Source organism: Nothobranchius furzeri, chromosome 1, assembly GCF_043380555.1.
Source record: "Nothobranchius furzeri strain GRZ-AD chromosome 1, NfurGRZ-RIMD1, whole genome shotgun sequence".
Lineage (NCBI taxonomy): Eukaryota > Metazoa > Chordata > Actinopteri > Cyprinodontiformes > Nothobranchiidae > Nothobranchius > Nothobranchius furzeri.
In genome coordinates this window covers 78,423,950-78,447,765 of record NC_091741.1, presented here as the reverse complement: position 1 = coordinate 78,447,765, position 23,816 = coordinate 78,423,950, and the positions used below count along the sequence as shown (strand labels likewise).

Sequence of the window (23,816 nt, the reverse complement as noted above, 5' to 3'; positions counted from 1 at the left end):
AAAAAGTGGACCAAACAAGCTGTGGAAGAACTTCACTCCTGTTTTGAATCAACAGACTGGGATGTGTTTGGTTCAGCCACTGACAGCCTGGATGAGTACACAGACACTGTCACATCCTACATTAAGCACTGCGAGAACAGCATTGTTCCAACACGCTCCAGGCGGTGCTTCAATGACGACAAACCATGGTTCACAACTAAACTCAGTCAGCTGAGGAAGGAGAAAGAAACCACATTCAAAAACAGAGACAATGAGAGCGACAAAAATGCAAAATACAGGTTCAACAGGGAGGTGAAAAATGCTAAATCCAGGTACTCTGAGAGGTTGAAAGAACAATTCTCAACTAACGACTCAGGCTCTGTTTGGAGGGGGCTTCAGCAAATAACCAACTACAAGCCAAAAACCCCTCAGTCAACGGAAGACCTGCAGTTAGCAAACATACTGAATGAGTTCTACTGTCGATTTGACAACCCACCAATCAACCAGGACATCACCACCCATCAGCTAGATCTACACAACAAGGTCATTCACACTTCCCTGCCCCCAGAAGTCTCTTCACAAAAGCCCCCACCCCCCTCCTCCAACTCACCCCTAACAGTCCTGGAAGAAGATGTTAATGGGATATTCAAGAAGCTAGACACCCACAAGACACCTGGACCAGACGGCGTGACTTCTTCCACTCTGAGACACTGTGCAGAGGAGCTGAGCCCTGTCTTCACAAAGATCTTTAACACCTCTGGACTCATGCCATGTTCCAACTTGCTTCAAATCCTCCATTGATGTCCCAGTCCCTAAAAAAACAAAGATCACTGGACTAAATGACTACAGGCTGGAGGCGCTGACATCAGTAGCCATGAAGTCCTTTGAGCGCCTGGTCTTGAACCACCTCAAAAAAATCACAACCCCTCTTCTGGACCCCCTGCAGTTTGCCTACAGAGCCAGCAGATCTGTAGATGATGCAGTCAATCTTGCCCTTCACTTCATCCTGCAACATCTGGACTCCCCAGGAACCTACGGAAGGATACTGTTTGTGGACTTCAGCTCAGCATTTAACAGTCTGCCCAGCTCTCCTTCAGGACAAGCTATCTGTGCTGAATGTGCCCGACCCCATCTGCTGCTGGATCACAGACTTTCTGACAGATAGGAGACAGCACATGAGGCTGGGAAAAAATGTCTCAGACACCCGAATCACCAACATTGGAACCCCCCAGGGCTGCGTCCTCTCTCCTCTACTCATTTCCCTCTACACTAACATCTGCACCTCAAACCACCAGACGGTGAAACTGGTCAAGTTCGCTGATGACACCACCCTCATTGGCCTTATCTCAGATGGGGACGAGTCTGCATACAGAGGAGAGGTGGAGCACCTTGTGTCCTGGTGCAGAAACAACAACCTGGTGCTGAACGAGCAAAAGTCAGTGGAGATGATTGTAGACTTCAGGAGATCACCGGCACCACTGCCTGGCATAACCCTGACAGACAACCAGATTTCACCTGTGAACTCCTTTCGCTTCCTTGGGTCCACCATCACCCATGACCTCAAGTGGGAGGTGTTCATCAAGAAAGCCCAGCAAAGGATGTTCTTCTTGCACCAACTGAAGAAGCTCTGCATGCCAGCCACGACAATGATCCAGTTCTACACGGCCATCATCAAATCAATACTCAGCTCCTCCATCACTGTGCGGTACGCAGGAGCCACTGCCAGGGACAAACAAAGACTGCAACGGGTAGTGCGCTCAGCAGAGGAAGTAATCGGATGCAGCCTTCCATCAGTACAAGACCTGTATAACTCAAGAGCTCTGAAATGTGCAGATCGGATATCAGCTGACCCCTCTCAACCTACTTTCAGGGAGGAGGCTTAGGTCCTTAAAGACCAGAACCTAAGGTTTTAGAACCCTAAGAAGGTGCTGTACAAATTCAGGCCATTAACCATACACCACACAGTAAATCTACCCTTCTACATAAATACTGCCACCTCTTTGTTTTTTCTGTCTTTAGCTTGGCCTAAAAATAAAAGATATATATATATATATATATATATATATATATATATATATATACACATAGAGGCTGGTGCCTATCTCTAGTGGTCAACGTGGAATCAGGCGGGGTACGCCCTGGACAGAGTACAACACAGAGACACACAGGACAAACAATCATGCACACACACACACACACACACACACACACACACACACACACACACACACACACACACACACACACACACACCTAAGGACAATTTAGACAGACCAGTTAACCTAACAGTCATGTTTTTGGACTATAGGAGGAAGCCGGAGCACCCAGAGAGAACCCATGCATGAGAATACTCCATGCAAACTCCGTGCAGAAAGATCCCAGGCTGGGAAGCGAACCCAGGACCTCCTTGCTTCAAGGCAACAGCTGTAACCACTGCGCCACTGTGCAGCCACACAACCAATTATATCACCAATTACAGGGTGAACTCTTACCCCGGTTTTACCCTGCAAGCATCAGTGGAACGAACCAGCAGTGGAGCGGCTCACTCGCGATCTTCAAGGCGGTCCTTTTCACACCAGGAGAGTCTTGTACACGGCACGACTTCCTCGCTGTGCCTCGCTGTACCCACGAGATTCTAAAATCCCTCAAGACTTCCGACACCTTCCTCATCGAGAGATCACAACCTCCGCGAGGAATCACACTGTTGCACTTCTCGATAGAAACTGGTGGTAAACAAAGCAGTTCGGTCACACGTACTGAAGGCTATATATAACATTGCAGCGTTGCATTTTATTTTGAAAATAACCAGAGATTTTACACTGAAACCGTGTGGTTTCCTGTCTCGCACTATGTGAACTGCAGAAATTGACGTGTCCCAGAAGCGGCTTGCGGAAAAAATAGAACTTGATCCTATCTTCAGCGGCACGGTGTAGCATGCCGCTTCTGGGACGTGCCTGGATATTGCTGCATCGCGGCTGGTTTGAAACACTCCATAGACTATAACTGGAATCTATTTGAAGCAGTTCCGCTTTGCTGTCGTTCGGTTCCGCTGATGCTTGCAGTGTGAAACTGAGGTTGGCCCATAGACTGTACATATACTGGACAATTCGATTCCATAGGCTTCAATTTCACGTTATCTGTCCATAATGGGAGGTGTCCACCACCGCCATTTTGACCGTGTCACAGGTTCCGTCCAGCCCAGACAATTCCATAAAAGGGAAGAGAGGAGGTGCTGAGGGTGGGGCTGTAAGGCTGGGCTCGAGTGACGACACCCAGGCGAACTAGCTACGAGCTAACCTGAAGCTAACCCTGGCTAACCCAAAGCTAAAGCGGAGGTGGGAGCCGAGCTAACGGATGTAGCCACCTAGCTTCAACCCAACCGGAGCTAACTGGAACACCCATCGACCTGAACCTTACACGGAGTTTAGGTGGAGGTTTTCTGCGCCTGTTCGTGAGAAGTACCTGTATTAAAAAAGTTTTAAATCGGTAAGTTTATAATTTATTTCCGTAATGAAAACATTTTGCTTTGAGCAAGTTTTCAGTAGTTTTTTTTGGCGCTATCACTCCTGAGTCGCACCAGCCATTAAATGTATCATGAAGAAGAGAAAATATATTTAAGTCGTATTTTGGGGGGACATTTTATTATCTTTCTTACAAAATCTGAGACCAAGCGTTTCACATTGCAACACAAGCACCGGTAACCATAACAGAATTTACAGCCAGCAGAGGAGAGGATGGCGGTGTTTCAAACCCTCCCGGCCGGCGTGTAGAGCTCATTCCTGGGCTGGAGCCGGCCCTCAGCACCCCGCCACAGGCTCTAACAGATGCTGGCGGTGTTTCATATATTTCCAAAACGTAATACTTGTTTGTATCTTGTACAGCCAACTAGCCTTTATTCTGGACTCAGTACAATTTACCAAAAGTAAAGAGACATTATACAGATGAAGTAAGCACAAGATAACTTACTGGAAGACACAGAGTTATCATCAGAACCAGAACAAGAGAGCCTGATAACAGTCATGTGAAAATAACAGTTAAAAAGTATGTATGTATAATAGAAATAAAAATATATTAGAATTAGTGTAACTCACTGTGATCCAAACAAATCAGCCATAGCTGATGAGTAAATATGACATGAGGTCTGGGAGTTTTTAAGTTTCATTCTTTTATTACATTTTTTTCTTAGATCTATTAAAAGGTCACCATGGCAGCCTGTGTGTCTCCAACGTCAGCTACACAACGCAGCGTGTAAGTTCCAAGTACTTGTCTTGACCACTTCATGAATGGTTTTGTACTTTAAACAGCTAGGCCAAACCTGTTATTTTTTCCTCCATAGCCATTTGGATCATTGGAGACAGCTGAGTGAGGCGTGGTGCCCAGAGAGCTGCAGAGACAACCTTGGCCTCCCTGACGTCTGTGTCTCTTGGTTTGGTTGGGGCGGACCATCGACATACATACATGTGCCGACACTTTGCGCCCTGTTTTATAAACTGTAGTGTTAAAAATAAATGTTTTTGCTCAATTACTGGAATTTCTTTGGTTAAGACAAAAGTGAGGAATAATCATTTACAAGTTATTTGTACAACAGACCCATTTTAAATCCCAACAGTTTCTTAGCAGACAATAGAAATGTGTTCTTTACTAACTTTACTTGGTTTGAAAATCTTACTAAAATAAACTTGAGTGCCGTATTGCAAAACCCAATCATACTTGTTATGTAAACATTAGCTTTGTAGATATTTTTTACAGATATATATTTGTGTGCAACAAAAACCAAACTTAAATAATTTGTCATTCTTTATTGAAAAACAACAAAATACAGGTATACAGAAGTGTGGGAAAATGATAATGTGAAAGTATTGCACTATAAATGAAGTGAGATGAGATGAAGGTGGACGCCAGCGGGCTGGACGCCGGACGAAGAAACCTGGAGACGGATCGCTCAGACAGGAAGGGAAGAGCTTCCTCTTACCTTGATGGAATTAAAGTTAGCCGTCGTCTGAACGCCCAACCGTACGGTCTGAGGTCAAAGGTCACAGGAAACACACACCAGTCAGCAGTCATACAGATGCATAAAGATAACTAGCCATGGCAACCAGCTGACATGTCCCCACTTTCACCAAAACCTGGTGCCTGCCGGGTCACCTGAATTCCTGTGTGATGTCAGCACGGTCGGCCGTGACTGCTGCCATCAGAGGTGACCTCTGATCAGCTGAATGAACTCACCTTCCAGGGTGACGCCGTGTTAGAGTCGGCTTCATCCTGTAAACAAACAAATGAGTGGTAACATAAACACCACGTCTGGTTCTGGTGGAGGCGGAGGACAACACGCACCTTTCCAGGAGCAGAACCCAGATGTTCTTGTTGCTACAAACAGAGACGAGCAGAGTTAAACCAGGAAGTGAGAGGGACCAGCTGCTGCAGACAGGTGACGCTCACCTGAGCCTGAACCATAGGAGCCTCCTCAGCCATCAGACCTTCTGACTCCAGTTCAGATGCCACCTTGTTGATGTCCCTCAGGCGGGACTCGTTGGCCTTCAGGTCCTGCAGGACAAAAGCACCTGCTGATCACCTTGTTGCTGTCGGGTTAACAGGTCTGGTGTTAGAACGTGGTGGATAAGAATGTTCTGACGGGCCGAGGGCTCTGAACTCACCCTGCAGGACTGGGCCTGCTCCTTCAGGGCCTGGATGCTGCTGCCGTAAGCCGACAGGTCCGACATCAGGGCCTCGTGCTTCTTCAGGAGAGCCTGTGGAGCAGAACATCAGAACCTTCAGCTCGTCTGACACAAGTGGAGCTTTCTCGCAGCGATGGTCCAATCGGATCCGCCACCGTAAAACAAACCCTGCTCAGTTCACCGCAGACGTAGCTCTGCGGGTGTTTAGTGGAAAAGCGTGAGCCTTCTGCCGGCTGCCACGTGTCATGGCTGCTCTGCAGCGGGAACACACATCACAGCTTGTAAACCGTTTGAAATAAGAGCGACGGGAACACGTTTGTCATCACTTCCTGTGCGAGGCCAGCACTTCTACCCCTAACCCATGAGACGCTTAAACGAGCAACGACGTCTGGTAGACAACCGAAGGAAATGCCAAATACAGAAACACTAATTATGAAGGACTGGAAAGAGAGCAAAGAAAAGCGATTGGAGTTTCTCAGGAAGGGACTTCCATACCTCGGCCAAGTCCTCGTCTTTCCCTTAGTCTGGACTTCCAACGATGGGCTCCTTCTCCCTCATCCAGGACTCGGCCTCATTAGCATCCGCAAAGTACTGCTGGGCCTGCAGAGAGTCCTCCAGGTCCTGCCTCCTCTGGGACGCCTTGGCCTTCAGCGTGTCCCAACGTCCATGAAGCTCCCACAGTTTAGTCTTCACCTCCTCACCAGCGAAGTGACCTGGACCCAAAAAAAGTGAGCCAGAACCTGCAGACACCTCAGAAACATGTCAGGACCAGACCTGCTCTACCTTCTTCCACCATGGTCTCTCCTTTCTGGGTGACAGCCTTGATGCGAGGTTCATGACCTGTGATCTCAGCCTGCAGAGCCTGGTGCTTCTTCAGCAGGTTCTGGACACCAATCAGGTCCTTCCCTGAGGACACATGTTAGAGTTCAGCATTATGCAGTAGACAGACCAGTTTAACCCAGGGGTTTCTTTCTTCTACAATCTGCTCTTTAACTGTATTATTTCCTGCTATTTCAGCTGTTAACTTTATTTTCTCTCTAAGTGTTTTTCTCCCCAGAAGAAGCTACAATGATGCTCTGCTGAGTTGTGGTGGCCTCATAGAGGGGGCCATCGGCTAGCACACTGCTGCTAACCACTTAAACATTCTCCCTCTCCTGATAATAACATTTTACTTTCTTTGATGTTGGATGTGCTACTACTAGTTTACCCGTTTAATTATAGATTCACTAGGATAAATACAATAAAGTTTATCTCTTGCCAAATAGAATATTTACTGTGGCGAGCCCGTGAAGAGGTGTAGGAGAATGCGACAAATTTGTCTGTTAAAAAGTCTGTTATGTACAAAAAACACAATATCATCACACTATTTTGGACCGATACATGACGGTCAGGTCCAGCTTGGGGAGAAAATATGACACGTCTTTCAGGATGGACTTCATCTTTGGTAGCTGGCGAAGCCGGGAAAAGCAGGATCTAACAACCTGGCTAATGTGGGAGTCCATCCGCATCTCTGGGTCCAAAACCACCCCCAGGTTAGTGATGGTTGGCTTCACTAAGCTGCAAAAACAGGGTTGCAGGACAGGACTAACTGCAGTGGGAGAGGGAGGAACAAATATTCCAGTTATAAATATTAAATATTTGAACAAATAAATATTTGTTAAAAGGAAGAAACTGATGATGACTAAGATTAGAGGAATGTTCTAGAACGGGTCTGGAACCAACGATGGCCCTTTGGATCAAATTTGGATTAAAAAAATAGCTCATGATTTTATTTATGGATGGAATAAAAATACAGGTTGTAAGCATCTTCTCAGTATCTTCATGTTGCACGACTTTCCACAGCAGAAGGACACAAAAACTGCCAGAATTATGATTAGAAAGATTTACGTTTTAATCTCAGAATCCCAACTTTTCCCAGAATCTTCACATTATTCTATGAATTCAGAGAAAATATACATTTTTCAGAGGTCTCGCTCCCCTGTTGTGGATATTTCTCAAAATTCAACCATTTTTTCTTTTCAAAAGCTTTAGTAAGAGTTTGGACTCTAAACAAGTTTTACTTTGCAGACTGCTTGTCTAAACCTTCATCAGATCTGCTCATAATAAAACATTTGGGTTATATTTAATGCCCAGGAAGATGCTCTTCCTGGGCATTAAGTTATCAAAAACAGATAAAATTATTTTTTACCATAATTTTAACTGCTATCAGCTGATAAAAATAATAAAAAACAGCCTGATCATTAAAGGGGTGTAAGTGAAACCGCACGGATCACACAAACCATCATGCTGTCTATATGACTTTGAAAATATATAGTTTAATTACAGTTTGATTTATTTGACATCTGTATAATGTTTATTATTTTGTTTTTCCCCCTAAATGCCTAACGTTTCAGTTTAACATGAATATTAGTCATTCATCACAATACATAAAGTTACACATTTTAAATTTTAATAGGGGAAGACTGCAGGAGGGAGCGGTAAAATACAGAAATCCCCAGCAAAAACAAGAAACTTTACGAGTCTGATGAAACCCGCTGGAGTTCCTTCAGCAGGCCTGGTGGCAGCTACAACGGCCCAGTGGCTGTGCTTGGTCAATGTTATCGAGCTCAGTCCGGCTCGGCCGTGAACGAGCCGAGGCGACATCCTGCTCTGCTTAAGAAGAGGTGTTATTTTCCGCTTCAGAAGAAGCGTCCGTGTTTTACGCTTTCTCAGAGACATGTCACGTTGCTAAGTTGTTAGCGCCGCGCGCTAACACGTCAATAGTGCAGCATAGCCTGCTGGAGGTTTTAAGGGTTCAGATGAAAACACCCTACCACTCAGGCTGCTTACACATCGATATTAAGTTGTCGCTGTTGCGCTCACGCCGTAATACAGTATTAGATGCGGTTAAAGTCAGACATGAAAAACTCCACGAGCGGTCAGACCGCGCAGCAGCTAGGCGCAGCAAGTAGGCGCCGTATCGGTCAGGCTGACCGCTGGGGATTACCGGATGGAAGAATGGACACAGAAGTCTCCCTCTTAGCGCTCCGTCATATTTCAACCCATTTTTATCTTAAATGCACTGGGTTTTACCCTATTACCCATCTAAATATGCCCTATTAATTATTTTACCGTATTTTACATTTAAATTTCATGGTTAAACAGTACATGCTACATGTTAAACTGATAGTTAGCTAGCTACTTCGGTAAACTCAGCTAGTTTAAAGGTGGCAGTGACATAAAATACGAATATAGATTTTAACTTACCGAAAAAAATGAAGTGGAGACTCCTTGGACGCTCTATTAGTGCAATTAATACCACTGCAAGTCATTTTGTCCAACAATTGCACCAATAATATCCAAAGAAGAATACACAAACACAGAGACTCAAAATGCCGGAGCAGTTTCCAAGCCAGACCGAGGCTGTACTGAGGCCTTTCCACGGAGCTAGCTCTGTGGTCACGTGGGTCTGAGGCGGTGGTCACGTGTGTCGGATGCTCATTAATTATACAGAATTTTAGGCTTTCAATACACTTAAACAGAAGAGTGAGAAAAAAATTCACCCCCCTCAGAGTTGTCATGAGTATAAACTAGATAATTTAGACAAAAAACATGTTTTGGCACCAGGCTGTAAACATGTTTATTTCTGCTGTGAAATCGGCATTTTTAACATGGGAGTCAATGAGGATTTGCTCGCTTCTGGCACCAGCCCCCAGCGGATGAGGGTGGAACTGCAATTTTTCTTACTTCCGGGATGGGACCATTTTCTGAGCGGCATTGTGGGGGCTTGGGTTGGCCACAGCCCGTAAAGCTCAGAGTATTTTTGCCAAAATAAACCCATTAAGTAGAATAAATAGCTATGTTGAGGTGTGTAGTTTCAAGTAAGCGTGAACCTCAGTGAAAGTGAAAAGATTGGATTGGATTGGAAAAGCACTTTTGGATTTTGTGTAAAAGGAAAAAAAGAGGTCAAAATGAATGTTTTTTATTGAAATGCCAATGTTGTGTAAAGTCATGATATAATGGTAACAATTACAATAATGATGGAACACAAATGCAAGGTAATTTATCAGTTTTACTCACTAATCTTTTCACCACTACCAATTTCACATTACATAGTTCAGCCAGCAGAAATATCAAGATCTTCCTGATGGCTGGATGTACCTGTAGTGCTACACGTTGCTGGTACTGCTGATATTTCCCCTTTCAAATAACCACACGACTCCAGAAATACATGCAAATCTGATGGGACTGTATTGGATGATGCAACACATTCTCACTCCCAGCGCGTCAAAAATAAACGCTTGGTCAGCCACCCTCCACGTCAGACCCCAGACGCCAAAAGTGCCCTTTTTCGTTACTTATGTGCGAAAAGGGTTTTTTCCCTTTTGTAACTGCAGGTCCCAATGCAGCGTAAAACTGACGTGATGAGATATCCGCTGATGCAGCACAGAACCAGCTTGTTTAACCGCACCTAAACCTTAAATGCGGCACCGAACCAGCTCATTTAACCGCACCTAAACCTTAACGTTACACTATTTATAACCTTCCCCCCACCCTCATCCTAACCTTAACCCTCATTTAACTGATGCGGCACAGAACCAGCTCATTTAACCGCACCTAAACCTTAATGTTTCACTATTTATAACCTTCCCCTCTCCCTCATCCTAACCTTAACCCTCTTGCTACCTAAAACGTTACTCTCACTGTGATCAAGTGTTTGTTTCCCATGCATTCTGACTCTGACTGTGAATTTTCATATCTACTGCCCAAGGGGAACGTTAGAACATACCATCTGGCGAAGGGGAGGTTACAAATACCCTCTACTTTTAACCTCCACCATGGTAGTTGAAACCTCCCCCACGCGTTGGCTCGGTCCAAACTCGATCAATGACGAGGCGGCTCCCACCGTTCACTTCATAGAGCCGGCTTTTAGAGCGATCGACACATCTCTAACGTGTTCGCTAGCAAGATGGTTAAGGTTAGGATAGGGGTGAGGGGAAGGTTAAATAAGAGGATAAGGTTAGGGTGAGGTACAATGAGCTTGTTTGGTGCCCTGGCTGCGGACATCCCATCACGTCAGTGTGACGCTGCATTGGGATGCAATGGTAGCGGACATCCCATCACGTCAGTTTTACGCTGCATTGGGATCTGCAGTCAAATAAGGGAAAAACCCTTTTCGCACATAAGTAACGAAAAAGGGCACTTTTGGCGTCAGGGGTCTGACGTGGAGGGTGGCTGACCAAGCGTTTGTTTTTGACGCACTGGGAGTGAGAATGTGTTGGATGATGGCATAATGTTGCCCAAATGTCCATGACATTTCACAGATTGGAGCAGTTTTAAGATGATAGCAGCATGCTGGTTGCAATGAGTAACAAGCTTTTAGCTCACCAGTCCTAAATAACTCAAACACATTTTCTAACTGTCAGGAGAGGACCTGTCAGTGTTGGACCCAAAAGCAGGTAAAAAAAATCAGGTAAGTTGAAGAAATTATTTAGCTAACTGGTAAAACTTGGATCCAAGTAAGACAGAGAGGACCGTAAAGAAGCTACCAAAAACAAGAGCCACAGAAAAGGAGGAATGAAAACCAGGATCTTAAATACAGGAGTGTGAACAAGGAACAGGCGAGTGAGTAATCAGTAGATCCAGGTGTGAATGATTTTCAGAGAATCTGAGGGGGGGAAAAAAAACCTAAACAAACATGGACACAGGAACACAGGGCAAAGAACACAGGAGCAATTTGGTAAGCTGTCCATAAATGGGTAATCACTAAAGTAAAATTGTGTCCCCTTGTTTTATGCAATGGATTTCACATACGATGTCCGTGAATTTTAAAGACGCATTTTGATACCAAGAATGCGCTTATATTCGAACAGGGGGAAACATTATTTTAGGTTTTGTTTGAAAATAAGTCCAGGACTACAAATGCGCTTCACGAAAGTGACATCATCGAACAAGACACGAAGAAAAGCCAAGCCAACTTTATTTATAAAGCGCTTTAAAAGCAGCCCTCACTGACCAAAGTGCTGAACATAAAAACATAAAAGCATAAAACAGAATAAAATAGAATACAGTATAAAGTTAAAAAAGCACACTAAAATAAAACACTAAAATCAAATAGAAATCCAAAACTTCATACGGTGTTCAGAGCCAAGCTAAAAAGGTGGGTCTTTAAAGATGATTTAAAGGTTTCCAGTGAGGAGGCCTTTCTAAGATGTGCTGGCAAAGAGTTCCATAGTTTGGGAGCAGAAACAGCGAAGGCCCTATCCCCTCTGAGCTTACGCCGTGTCCTTGGAAAATCCAGGAGCAACTGTTCAGATGACCTGAACGACCGAGTGGAGGAGTGAATGTGCAATAGCTCAGAGAGGTGGGGGGAGGGGGGGAAGACAATTTAAAGGCTTCAAAACAAATAAAAGAAGTTTAAAATGAACCCTGAAATGGACAGGCAGCCAGATCAGTGACGATAAAACAGGAGTGATGTGTTCACTCCTCTCTGTACCAGTTAAAAGTCGAGCAGCAGCATTTTGTACCCGCTGAAGTCGAGACAGTGAGGACTGGCTCACACCAAAATACAAAGAGTTACAGTAATCCAGACGAGTTGTAATAAAAGCATGGATTACAGTTTTAAAATCCTCCCTATTCAAAATGTGCTTTACCATTGCCAACTGTCTCAAATGAAAGAAGCTGGATTTAACAACAGCACTGATCTGACTGTCCAACCTAAAATCACTGTCCATTTTAAAACCCAAGTTGGTCACTGTGAAAGTGAGGGGAAAAGGGCTGTAAGTTCAGCAAACTTCCCACAGGAGGAAAGAACCACCATAAATCTGGCCATTTGGTAAGTAGCAGCTACGTTAGGGGAGAGGAGATTATGTGGTGACATTACGCTTGTGCCGATTTCTGGTTTGTAGTCATGCTAATTATGAAAATTTACAAGCTAATAAATCTCAAAGTACATGACTGGCATGGTCGAAACACCCATCATTACTTTTCATTGAAATTGCAGTACAACATGTGTGCGATCCAGGGCGTAAGGCAAAGCCGTTTATAAAATAGCGTTTTTAGCCCCGTTGACTTGCATTCATTTTTTTCTTTCTTCCGGGGACCCATGATGCGGAAGTGTTTTAGGCTCCCTACAGTGATCATAACGTTTTTTTTTCCACTGTAGTCCTGTGGTGTGACATGCTCCTCACAAACTAGAATTAGATTTATTGTCATCACAGGTGTTGGAGGAATTCCCAGGGCAACAAGTCACTGTCTTCTTCATTCCTCACTGGATGGAATTCTGCGAAGCATTGTGTTGTTGTATGTTTTCCCAACCATTTGCAATAAAAGCAAGACCCATTTTCTTGCATTAGAAACATAATGTACACAAAGTAAGGCGATAAAAACTCATTGCATCCATATGGTCCAAAAACATGACTGTCAGGTTGATTGGTCTCTCTAAATTGTCCATAGGTTTGAGTGTGTGTGTGCATGGTTGTTTGTCCTGTGTGTCTCTGACTGTGTTGTCCTGCAATGGACTGGAAACCTGTTCAGGGTGTACCACACCTGTTTGCCCGGAGACAGCTGGTGATAGGCACCAGCCCCCTCTAGACCCTGCGAATAACCAAGCAAAGAAAATGGATGGATGGATGGACTCTGCTGGTTACAAAAAGCTTTTTCCCACAAAGATGACCCCTTCTTTCCACTACAATTAGCCGCCATTATAGTGGATGAATTTTTTTCCACCGGCAGCAAAGTGTAATGTTTATATGTCCCAGAAGCGAGAGGCTGCTATCATTTGTTTCAAGTCTATTTTTTAAATGCTACACATCCAAAACATGTCAAATTCTGCACTAGACAGAAAGTTGAACACAAAAGTAATGTAAAAATCCAGAAACATTCAAAATTAAGTCACATGCAGGTAAACACCCTTAGTTGATGTAAACAAAACAGAAAATAAACCACAGACCTTTTTTGATACATGCAGCTGTCTTTGTCCTTGCTTACCATTGTGTGGACTGAAATCATGTGTGGTGTTGCATTCTCACGTGACTTTGTGATGTCACAGGATCAGCTGAGTGGAAAGCTTTTGCTCCCGTTACGTGTCAGAATTGCTCCTGGTTGGGAATGAGTTCACTAGTAGAACACCACTATTACGTTACGCGACTATTTTCAATGGCCGGTGGAAAGAAGGGGTAATTCTGGGGAAAATGAAACAGACTACTTTTTTAAGGGTGTAACATCATGAAGGAGCTGTTCCACCGAAGGTTATTTACCCTCTCTCTCCTCAGGAAGAATTAATCTGCATGAGACTGCCTCAAGGTCATGCATTTGGTTCTAAACTGTTTCTTCCTTTCCAGTTCAAGAGAAGAATGAAGACAAAGGACTCTTTCTCTTAATAAATCAGAAGAACTCTCTTTTTACTAAAGCTAATCAAACAAAGTGTTAGCCCAATAATAAAACGTGAACCAATCTGTGAAATGACAATCTTATGATCAGTTGTTTTAATAAGTAATATAAGATGAAACTAGATGCACTAGACATTCTCCTCCACGTAATATTAAGAATCACATAACACATTTCCTTTTTCTGATCCAATCAGAACCTTCCAGATCTGCTGCGAGGCGTGGTTTTGTTGGTGCTTGGTAAATCCCCTCTGGTTGTCCTTTTTTGATTTGATCGTAAATCAAAACATCCAAATTATAAAACTATGCCCACGTCATCTTAACTTCAGTTCAAAACGTTCTAGAGAAGTTGTCGGAGTGGCCAATCCGTAATTTTCTTCTTAAAGCCAAAATAACCTAACGACAAGCTAGATGAAATCTGTTGTATGTTCCACCTGCTTTAACGGTTCCTTTCAGAATAAAAGCTGAACCACCACGACCCCTTTTTGGGTCTCGCTAGATGCCAATAAACTGTCGTGACCTGGGAGTATCCCAAGACTGGTCTGGTCGGCAACTGCTGCCTTTCTACCGGCTTCGGTTCCAGAGAAGGTCAAGCTGGGCCTCGACATTCCTGATCTAACGGACACTTCTGCAAAGGGTACGTAGACCAACAGAATGGCGTCTCAAAGTGTGTTATAAATCTCCAAACCAAAGCTTAGAGCAAAACATCACCTTCAATCCCATCAGAACTAATCGTTTCTCCGCATTTGCTGGTTCTGAACAACATTCCACACTACACCATCCATCTTGCCTAATTCACCCCATCCGTTCATCACACAGAGTGTTTAGTGTTTAAAGTTAGTTTAGTTTTAATTTGTTTAGTAATAAATCTTTAAACTTTTAAAACTTGACTTTCTTTTGTCTCTGAGTTAATACGAAGTGGTTACAGAATCCCTGCAATAAAAAGTTCCAATCTTCTGGTTTAAATTATCCAAAGATCACAAGATTGATTTCATATTTCCTATGGAATCTAACATTTTATGGTTCATTAAATAATATGTCAATTTAATCGTTACAAGGGTGTAATATTACTTGAAATTTTTTCAACATTTCAATATGGCAACAAACAAAATCACTTAAAATAATAAAAACAAAAAAAATACAGAAACCTGTTTAAGTGAAATTCACAGCAGAGATTTAATTTATTGATATCTGAGACCTGCATCCTGCTAAAACACCCAAATCCATCTCTGACAGGCTGAAGACCATTTTTCTCCACAACATGGGCACATTCATTCAAAACATTATTCTAATTATAAGTCTCAGATCATATAAATGTGGTCATTGTTTTTCTGCTGCTGTCCTCATCAAGTGAAGATATGTAAGAACTTGAACATAATGTTGCAATCATTTCAATGAAACTGTTACATCAGAATAATTGTAATGACCACTGTGGTTCTACAGAATTACATCCCATAACGCTCCATTGCAATACCTAAGATACATCGAGAAGAAGAGAAAGGAAGAAGGTTTGGCAGACATAATGCTCACTAATGAACTGCATAGACAAAAAGGAGAATAAAAACCTGCTTTTCCGTGTGCTGGAGAATATCTCTGTCTGCTATCTGGCTTTTTTTTTTACATTTGCACATCCTTTTGGAAGAAAACACCATGTGACCAGAAGACTGCTGGGAATGGATAACACCTGCAGAGCATCCTCTTAGCACTCCCTTTACTGACTGGAGATCTGTCTTTGTAACAATGGCAACAATCTGCATTTACTAATTTATTAAATGGAAATCTAAGCCCTCATCATCTTCCTATTCTCGTTTTGGACATTTGACTTTTGTCATAGTCTCTAATCTCGTCAAAAGATGCTTTGTCTGAGGGTCACTTTGACACCTGAAGATATGGAAACACACTTTTGTCAAATTAGCCCTAATCCAATTCAAAGCTTTGCCAAAGTAAATGGCCTCTGTTAATTAAAAATAAGATTGAGAAAGAAGCTGGCTTTGTTGCACACACTTAGAAAAAGAAAATTATTTTAAAAATCTTGCGCCATCAAAGGAAAATTCTCCCTACCAGCTGAAATCACACCTGTAGGCTGAAAAATGGATCCAGATTTTATTGAATAGTAGAAGACATACAAGCATTAAAAAACACATTTTAATAAACTCGTGGGGTACCAGGCCCTCTGATATGGGCTGTTAGGTCCCTGTATAACCAGTGTCAGAGCTTGGTCCACATTGTTAGCACTAAGTCAGGCTCATTCCCAGTGAGAGATGGACTCAGCCAAGGCTGCCCTTTGTCACCAATTCTGTCCATCCATCCACCCATTTTCAGCCGCTTATCCAGTTGGGTCGCGGGGGGCAGCAGCGTACACCGAGAAGCCCAGACTTCCCTCTTCTCAGCTATTTGGGCAAGCTCTTCCAGGGGAATCCCAAAAGCAGAGACGAGATTCTCCTGCCACCAAACTCGACACACTTCACACCACGGCTGCGCCTAGAAATTCTGCCCATAAAGGTTATGAACAGAACCGGTGACAACGGGCAGCCCTGGTGGAGTCCAACCCTCACCAGGAACAGGTCCGACTTACTACCCGCTATGCGGACCAAACTCACGCCCCTCTGGTAAAGGGACTGAATGGCCCTTAACAAAAAGTCACCCACCCCAAACTCCTGGAGCGTCCCTCACAGGGTGCCCCAGGGGACACGGTCATAAGCCTGCTCCAAATCCACAAAACACATGTGGATTGGTTGGGAAAACTCCCATACCCCTTCCATCACCTTTGCAAGGGTATAGAGCTGGTCCACAGTTCCACGGCCAGGACGAAAACCACATTGCTCCTCCTCACTCTGAGATTCAACTATTGATCGGACCCTCCTCTCCAGTACCTTGGAGTAGACCTTTCCAGAGAGGCTGAGGAGCATGATACCCCTATAGTTGGAGCACACCCTCTGGTCACCCTTTGTAAAGATGGGGACCACCCCCCCGGTCTGCCACTCCGCAGGAACTGCCCCCGATGACCACGCAATGTTGCAGAGACGTGTCAACCATGACAGCCCTACCACATCCATAGCCTTGAGATACTCAGGACAAATCTCATCCACCCCCGGGGCTCTGACGCTGTGTAGTTGTTTGACTACCTCAGCAACTTCTGCCCCAGAGATTGGACAGTCCATCCCCAGGTTTCCCGGCTCTGGCTCCTCCTCAGAATGCACGTAGGTGGGATTGAGGAGCTCTTCAAATAATCCTTCCACCGCCCGACTATTGCCCCAGTTGACGTCAGCTGCTCCCCATTCCCACTGTAAACAGTGTGAGCGAGTTGCTGCCTCCCTCTCCTGAGGCGCCGGACAGTTTGCCAGAACCTCTTTAGCGCCGATCGATAGTCTTTCTCCATGGCCTCACCAAACTCCTACCACGCCCGAGATTTTGTGTCTGCAACTGCAACTGCTGCACCCTGCTTGGCTAGTCGGTACCCATCTGCTGCCTCCGGAGACCCACAGACCAGCCATTTCCTGTAGGCCTCCTTCTTCAGCCTGACAGCTCCCTGAACCTCTGGTGTCCACCAGCTGGTACGGGGGTTGCCACCACAACTGGCACTGGCCACCTTGCGACCACAGCTAGCAACAGCCACCTCAACAATCACAGAGTGGAACAAGGCCCACTCAGATTCGATGTTCCCCACTGCTCTCGGGACGTGGTCAAAGCTCTGCTGGAGGTGGGAGTTGAAGACCGTTTTGACAGGTTCCCAGCAGACCCTAACTATGCGTTTGGGTCTGCCAGGTCTACGCGGCATCTTCCTCTTCCATCTTATCCAACTCACCACCAGGTAAATGGTAAAATGGTAAATGGCCTGTATTTGATATAGCGCCTTCTAGAGTCCTGGAACCCCCCAAGGCACTTTACAACACAATCAGTCATTCACCCATTCACACACTGGTGGGGATGAGCTACAATGTAGCCACAGCTGCCCTGGGGCGCACTGACGGAGGCGAGGCTGCCGAGCACTGGCGCCACCGGTCCCTCCGACCACCACCAGCAGGCAATGTGGGTTAAGTGTCTTGCCCAAGGACACAACGACAGCGACAGACTGAGCGGGTCTCGAACCTGCGACCTTCCGATTGCGAGGCGAGCACTTAACTCCTGTGCCACCATCGCCAGGTGGTGATCAGTTAACAGCTCCGCTCCTCTCTTCACTCGGGTGTCCAAAACATACGGCCATAGGTCAGATGATACGACTACAAAGTCTATCATCGACCTGCGACCTAGGCTGCCCTGGTACCAAGTGTACCAATGGGCATCCTTATGTTCGAACATGGTGTTCATTATGGCCAAACTACGGCTTTACACAGAAGTCAAATAACGAAACACCACTCGAGTTCAGATCAGGCGGGCCGTTCCTCCCAATCACACCCCTCCAGGTCATGCTGTCATTGCCCACGTGAGCATTGAAGTCCCCCAGCAGGACAATGGAGTCCTCTGATGGAGCACTATCTAGCACTCGTCCCAGGGACTCCAAAAAGGGTGGGTAATCTGAACTGATTTTTGGCGCATAAGCGCAAACAACAGTCAGGACCCGTTCCCCGACCCGAAGGCGCAGGGAAGCTACCCTCTCGTCCCTCGGGGTAAACCCCATCATACAGGCAGAGAGTCTTGGTGCTAACAAAAAGCCAACCCCAGCCTTCCACCTCTCACCCGGAGCAACTCCAGCAAAGAAGAGTGTCCAACCCCTCTCAAGGACTTGGGTTCCAGAGCCAATGCTATGTGTCGAGGTGAGTCCGACTATATCTAGCCGGTACTGCTCAACTTCTGCCACAAGCTCCTGCTCCTTCCCCATCAGCGAGGTGACGTTCCATGTTCCAATAACCAGTTTTCTTGTCTGGGGATCGGACCCCCAAGCTCCCGCCTCAGTCTGTCACCTGATCCACATTGCACCGGACTCTTCATGTTCCTCCTGTGGTGGTGGGTCCACAGTTGGATGAGCCCATGTATCTGGTTCTGGCTGGGCCTGGCCGGGCCCCATGGGTGAAAGCCCGGCCACCAGGCGCTCGCTCACGGGCCCCAACCCCAGGCCTGGCTCCAGGGTGGGTCCCCAGTAACCCTCCGGGCTGGGTACTCCGACTCTTTGTTTTTACTTCCATGAAAGATCTTCTGAACCTTTCTTTGTCTCACCTATAAGACCCAGTTGTCATGGGAGTCCCTACCAGGGGCACAAAATGCCCCAGACAACATAGCTCCTAGGATCATTAGGGCACTCAAACTCCTCCACCACGATAAGGTGACGGTTCAAGGAGGAGTCCTCGTCTTTGACGGAAGCTAACTTAACAGACGTAACATTAACAGGAGTAAAGAAATTACCTATTTTAAGTATATACTTTAAACTTTCTGCGTTTCTGATATCCTTTTCCTTTTTTAATTTCCGTTTCGCACCGCCACTTAGCTTCTCCATGTCTGATGATTTTTTCTGTTGTATCAATGTCTGACGTCACGTAACCTGCTCGGCATAACCTGTGACCCACCTCTTGTGGACTGACCAATTAGAAGAGAGTCTTAACTTGAGGCCCTCTCTTCATTGGTCAGTCTGCATGAGACTGAACGTTCTGTTTAGAGCAGTTGAGAGTCAAAGTCATAGACAGCAAAGCGTCTCTGTGCAACACAAAAGCCCGGGTGGACAGTTCATTTAATATAAAGTGGGAGGTTACATATATAGTATTTTGCTCATGCCCTTGCTGCCCTGGGCCTGGGCCCTTTAGAGTTTGTGGACCCCTGCCTGTATGTTAATCCAGCCTTGCTCGATATGGAGGAGCAGCAGGACTACTCTGAGCCCTTCCCCTGATGACCGAGCCTCTCACCCTATATCTAAGGGAGAGTCCAACCACTCTGCATGACCATAGGTGAGGGTAGGAACGTAGATCGAGAGCTTTGCCTTCCGGCTCAGCTCTGTCCTCCCCACGACAGATCGGTACAACTCCCGCATCACTGCAGATGCAGCACCAGTCCACCTACCGATCTTACGCTCCATTTTTCTCTCACTCGTTAACAAGACCCTGAGAAACTTAAACTCCTCCACTTGAGTTTGGACCTCTTTCCTGACCTGGAGAAGGCATTCTACCCTTTTCCAATTTAAGACCATGGTCTCAGATTTAGAGAAGCTGATTCTCATCCCAGCCACTTCACACTCGGCTGCGAACCGCTCCAGCAAAAGCTGGAGATCACGTTCTGATGGAGCCAATGCATTTATTTATGAGCCCTGCCTTTTAAATTTTATAAACTACAACAACTCTCAAAGTGATATTTCATATGTGTTAAACCCTCTTTTTGCTCATTGAAAAAACAGTTTTTCTCTTCTTTTTAAAACCTGTACTTAGAAAAAGGATTGTCATGATGCCAGGGCAAAAACAGTTTTGTGCTGACACAACAGTTGATATGTTTTGTTTTGTTTTTCCACCCTTCAGGACACAGTTTTCTAAACAATGGAGCATATTTTAGCTGCTGCTTTGACACCGGTGCACATTCATAACCTACAGGTGCAAGAACAATCTTTCCTCTTGGCTTCTACGCTTCTGTGGCAGTGGGTTGGATGCTTTTCTTTAGGGCACCTAAATGAATGTTTTCCAGACACCCCAGTACATATTACATTTTCTTTTAAATGTTATAACTCATGAACTAAAGTTACAAGAACAGCCTCCCACTTTCCTATTTCTGAGCCATGTCTCAAGGCAAAATTAGGTAGAGGAAAATAGACATTTTGGCAGAAATAAACACAGTCCACAGATCCTGGATATGCTTTTTCATGTTCTTCTACCCCTTAAAGACTGGGGGGATTGTGACTGTATATAGTTACCTATTGCGTAAGTTAATTACAGTGCTGTCTCTAGTGCCGTGTCTGCATTCTGTTACATCTCCTAATTGATTCATTACGCTGCAATTACCTGAGCAGTCAGAGACTATACCACTGGTGTGTCTGTGCAGCAAACAACCTTCTGCAGTCACATTCATGCCCCTTTTCTATGTGAAGAAATTTAACATAATGTGGTGGCTGTTCTTTCTGTAGCGATCAGTCATAATTACCCAGATGGTCTTATAAGGTAGAATCTTTTTTTTTTCTTTCCTTCCCAGGTTGTTCCACAAGATTTCAGTACCTAAATAAACCTCTTTTTTCTTTCACTAGACAACATGCATCTGCCAAATCCAATTTTTCAAAACAGAGTTTCAATATAGAGTCACAGAGGCTGCCATGTTGCTTTTTAGGAGGCAGTGCATACATCTGAGATGTGGGGCTAGAAGTCCTACCTCAAAAAAAAAAAAAAAAGAATTCACAAATTGCGCGTACCTCTACTACTGTGTATTAAAGTGCACATGCTTGTGCAAATCCTGTACTTGTCTGCTTTTAGCGCTAACCTCTTGGCCACCCAGGATGTCCAATCCAATCCAATCCAATCCAATTTTATTTATAAAGCGCATTCACAAGGCATTACAACCAAACAAGGCGCTGTACACTAAAAATGTTGGTTAATTAAACAGGCGTTATATAAACATGTCGAACACAGATAAAAGATAAAAAGGAAATACAAGAAAATTCCCAAAAATAACAGCTAAAAATCATTAAGACACAGGGTGAAGTAAAAATAGGAAAAAAAAAAACATTTTACAAAGAACCTCAATAATACGGAAGTCGATAATTGTGGAGTCAGTTTTTAAACAATGCAGATGTCAGTGAGGTTCATAATTATGTTGTATAAGCTAGGTTGAAGTAGTGAGTTTTCAGGCGTGATTTAAAAATGCTAGCTGTTGGTGCTAGCCTCACTAGCAGTGGTAATGTGTTCCACAGCTTTGGTGCACAGACAGAGAAAGCCCTCTCTCCACAGCTTTTTAAACGTGCATTGGGAACAGCTAGGAGGAGCTCATCTTCAGACCTGAGAGCACGCGGCGGGTTGTAGTAATGGACAAGTTCACACAGATATGGAGGAGCTTGATGGTTCAAGGATTTGTAAGTGAGAAGCATAATTTTGAAGTTTATCCTGAACTGCACGGGCAACCAGTGGAGAGATTTCAGAATTGGAGAAATGTGTTGTCTTCTGTCAGCTCCAGTCAGCAACCTAGCAGCTGAATTCTGGACCAGCTGAAGTCTAGAGAGAGCTGCTTTACTGATGCCATATAAGCATAGGCGTCATTTTAACCGGGGACGCCGGGGACATGTCCCCGGCAAAATTTGTGATTGGCAGCTGTGTCCCCCCCACTTTCAAAAAAGCCTGCTGATGAGGATTTTTGTTTTACCAGCTCAGATCTTATACCAGGGGTCGGCAACCTGTTCCCATCAAAAAGCCATTATTACCTGTTTCCCACAGTAAAGAAAACACCGCAGTAGCCGCAGCGCTGTGGGCGGGGCCTACCCTCAGACAGCAGAGGGCTGCTCACAACCAGGTGACAGCAGCAGGTACCGGTCGCTCGCATGGACATCGCACCCGTGGGGGATTCAACACCCACACTTTTCCAGCTGTTTTGCTCACCTCCACACCAGTCTGGTTTCTTTACGTCGCACTCACTCTGTTTGCCTCATCTCCTTCTTCACTTCCCTCTTCTGACAGCCGATGTCGGGTTTCCAGGAGAGGGAGGGACGGAGAGCTCGACTGAATTCATAATTTTACATCTTGACATTAGCTGTACAAAGTCTGAGTTTGATAACGTGAAGAACAACAATTTGCAGAGGTTTATAACAGGCTCGGTGCCAGGTTTTCATTTTTGGGTGGGCCACGGTGATTCTGGACGGACCTTAATAAGCAGTGACATAGTGAAGCAGGCAGGTCGCGCTAGAAAATTTCGTTTAAAAATACGTCATAAATGTGTTTCCCCGTCATTTTTATTTCTAAAATATGAAGTAAAAACTCCCAGTTTAATTTTCATTCATTTGTCATTAATTTGTAGTCTACACCCGTGCGTTAAGTGGACCATCTTCCAGTAAACGCAAAGCATCCAGCCCATCTCTCCAAATGCGTAAAATGTGCACCACAGCCGTTAGGCGTGCCGTGCGCACCGTCAGCTACATCAGTCCAGACAAGAGCAGAGCAAATAGAATAGAGGATCATTCTGTCTGGATGTGGATGGAGATTACATTTTACAGCAGCCTGATCATCATTTAAATAAAACCATCACCTGGCTTCTAGTCCATGCTATCAGCATTATTTTAATTGGTGTGTGTGTGTGTGTGTGTGTGTGTGTGTGTGTGTGTGTGTGTGTGTGTATGTGTATGTGTATGTGTATGTGTGTGTGTGTGTGTGTGTGTGTGTGTGTGTGTGTGTGTGTGTGTGTGTGTGTGTTTTCCACTTGAAACACTGGTCTAACCAACCAGACCAGCGTGTCCAGTAACACATTAATGTTACAATTAAACAGTTTCACTTCGTGTAGGCTAGGAACATTTCACCTGCCGTGGCCCGACTGCTTCTGCTCCACATAAACTTTGTGCGTAATCAAATGTCTCTACAGGTGCTTTCTGAGCTGCTATTCTGCCTCAGACTGGATGCGTCATGCGTGTCCATATTAGAGACGGGAAAAAGCGCTGTTCAGCCAAAGTTGAATAATTTCATAAAAAGAACATTTTTCCAAGCTCATCCATGCGCATCGGTGTGCGTCGGGGTAATTCTTTCAAAACAGCCAGCATCCTTGAGTTTATCCGTCAAAATAAAAGTCAAATGGAAATATCTGTAACCTGCCATTTAACTGTTTTGCCTTCTTGTGAAGATTGTTGCAAAGAGAAACAATTAAACTTGATTAACCCCAGAGCCACGCGCACTGCGCTGTACGTCGTGACTGTAAA

At 44.8% G+C, this 23,816-nt stretch overlaps 1 protein-coding gene and 1 long non-coding RNA gene across 4 annotated transcripts; one reads left to right on the top strand and one right to left on the bottom strand.

Annotated features, from left to right (window-relative positions):
* Nucleotides 1-3,235: 3,235 nt before the first annotated feature.
* Nucleotides 3,236-4,501, top strand: LOC129154644 (uncharacterized). Its single transcript, XR_008559914.2, has 3 exons — nucleotides 3,236-3,465; nucleotides 4,166-4,227; nucleotides 4,316-4,501. It is a non-coding gene; the product is annotated as an uncharacterized lncRNA (long non-coding RNA).
* Nucleotides 4,502-4,763: 262 nt separating this feature from the next.
* On the bottom strand, nucleotides 4,764-6,347 carry LOC129154642 (spectrin alpha chain, non-erythrocytic 1-like). 3 transcript variants are annotated; one of them, XM_054734508.2, is made up of 6 exons: nucleotides 6,150-6,347; nucleotides 5,634-5,726; nucleotides 5,419-5,523; nucleotides 5,314-5,346; nucleotides 5,206-5,241; nucleotides 4,764-4,999 (listed from the first exon to the last, which is right to left on the bottom strand). In XM_054734508.2, the coding sequence occupies exons 2-6, from the start codon at nucleotides 5,697-5,699 to the stop codon at nucleotides 4,922-4,924; spliced, it is 318 nt and encodes a 105-aa protein (XP_054590483.1). In that variant the 5' UTR covers nucleotides 5,700-5,726; nucleotides 6,150-6,347; the 3' UTR covers nucleotides 4,764-4,921. The 3 variants fall into 3 exon arrangements, with proteins under 3 accessions (XP_054590483.1, XP_070406498.1, XP_070406499.1); XM_070550397.1 differs by having other exon boundaries at nucleotides 5,206-5,346; XM_070550398.1 differs by lacking the exon at nucleotides 6,150-6,347 and having other exon boundaries at nucleotides 5,206-5,346; nucleotides 5,634-5,832.
* Between the last annotated feature and the right edge of the window lie 17,469 nt (nucleotides 6,348-23,816).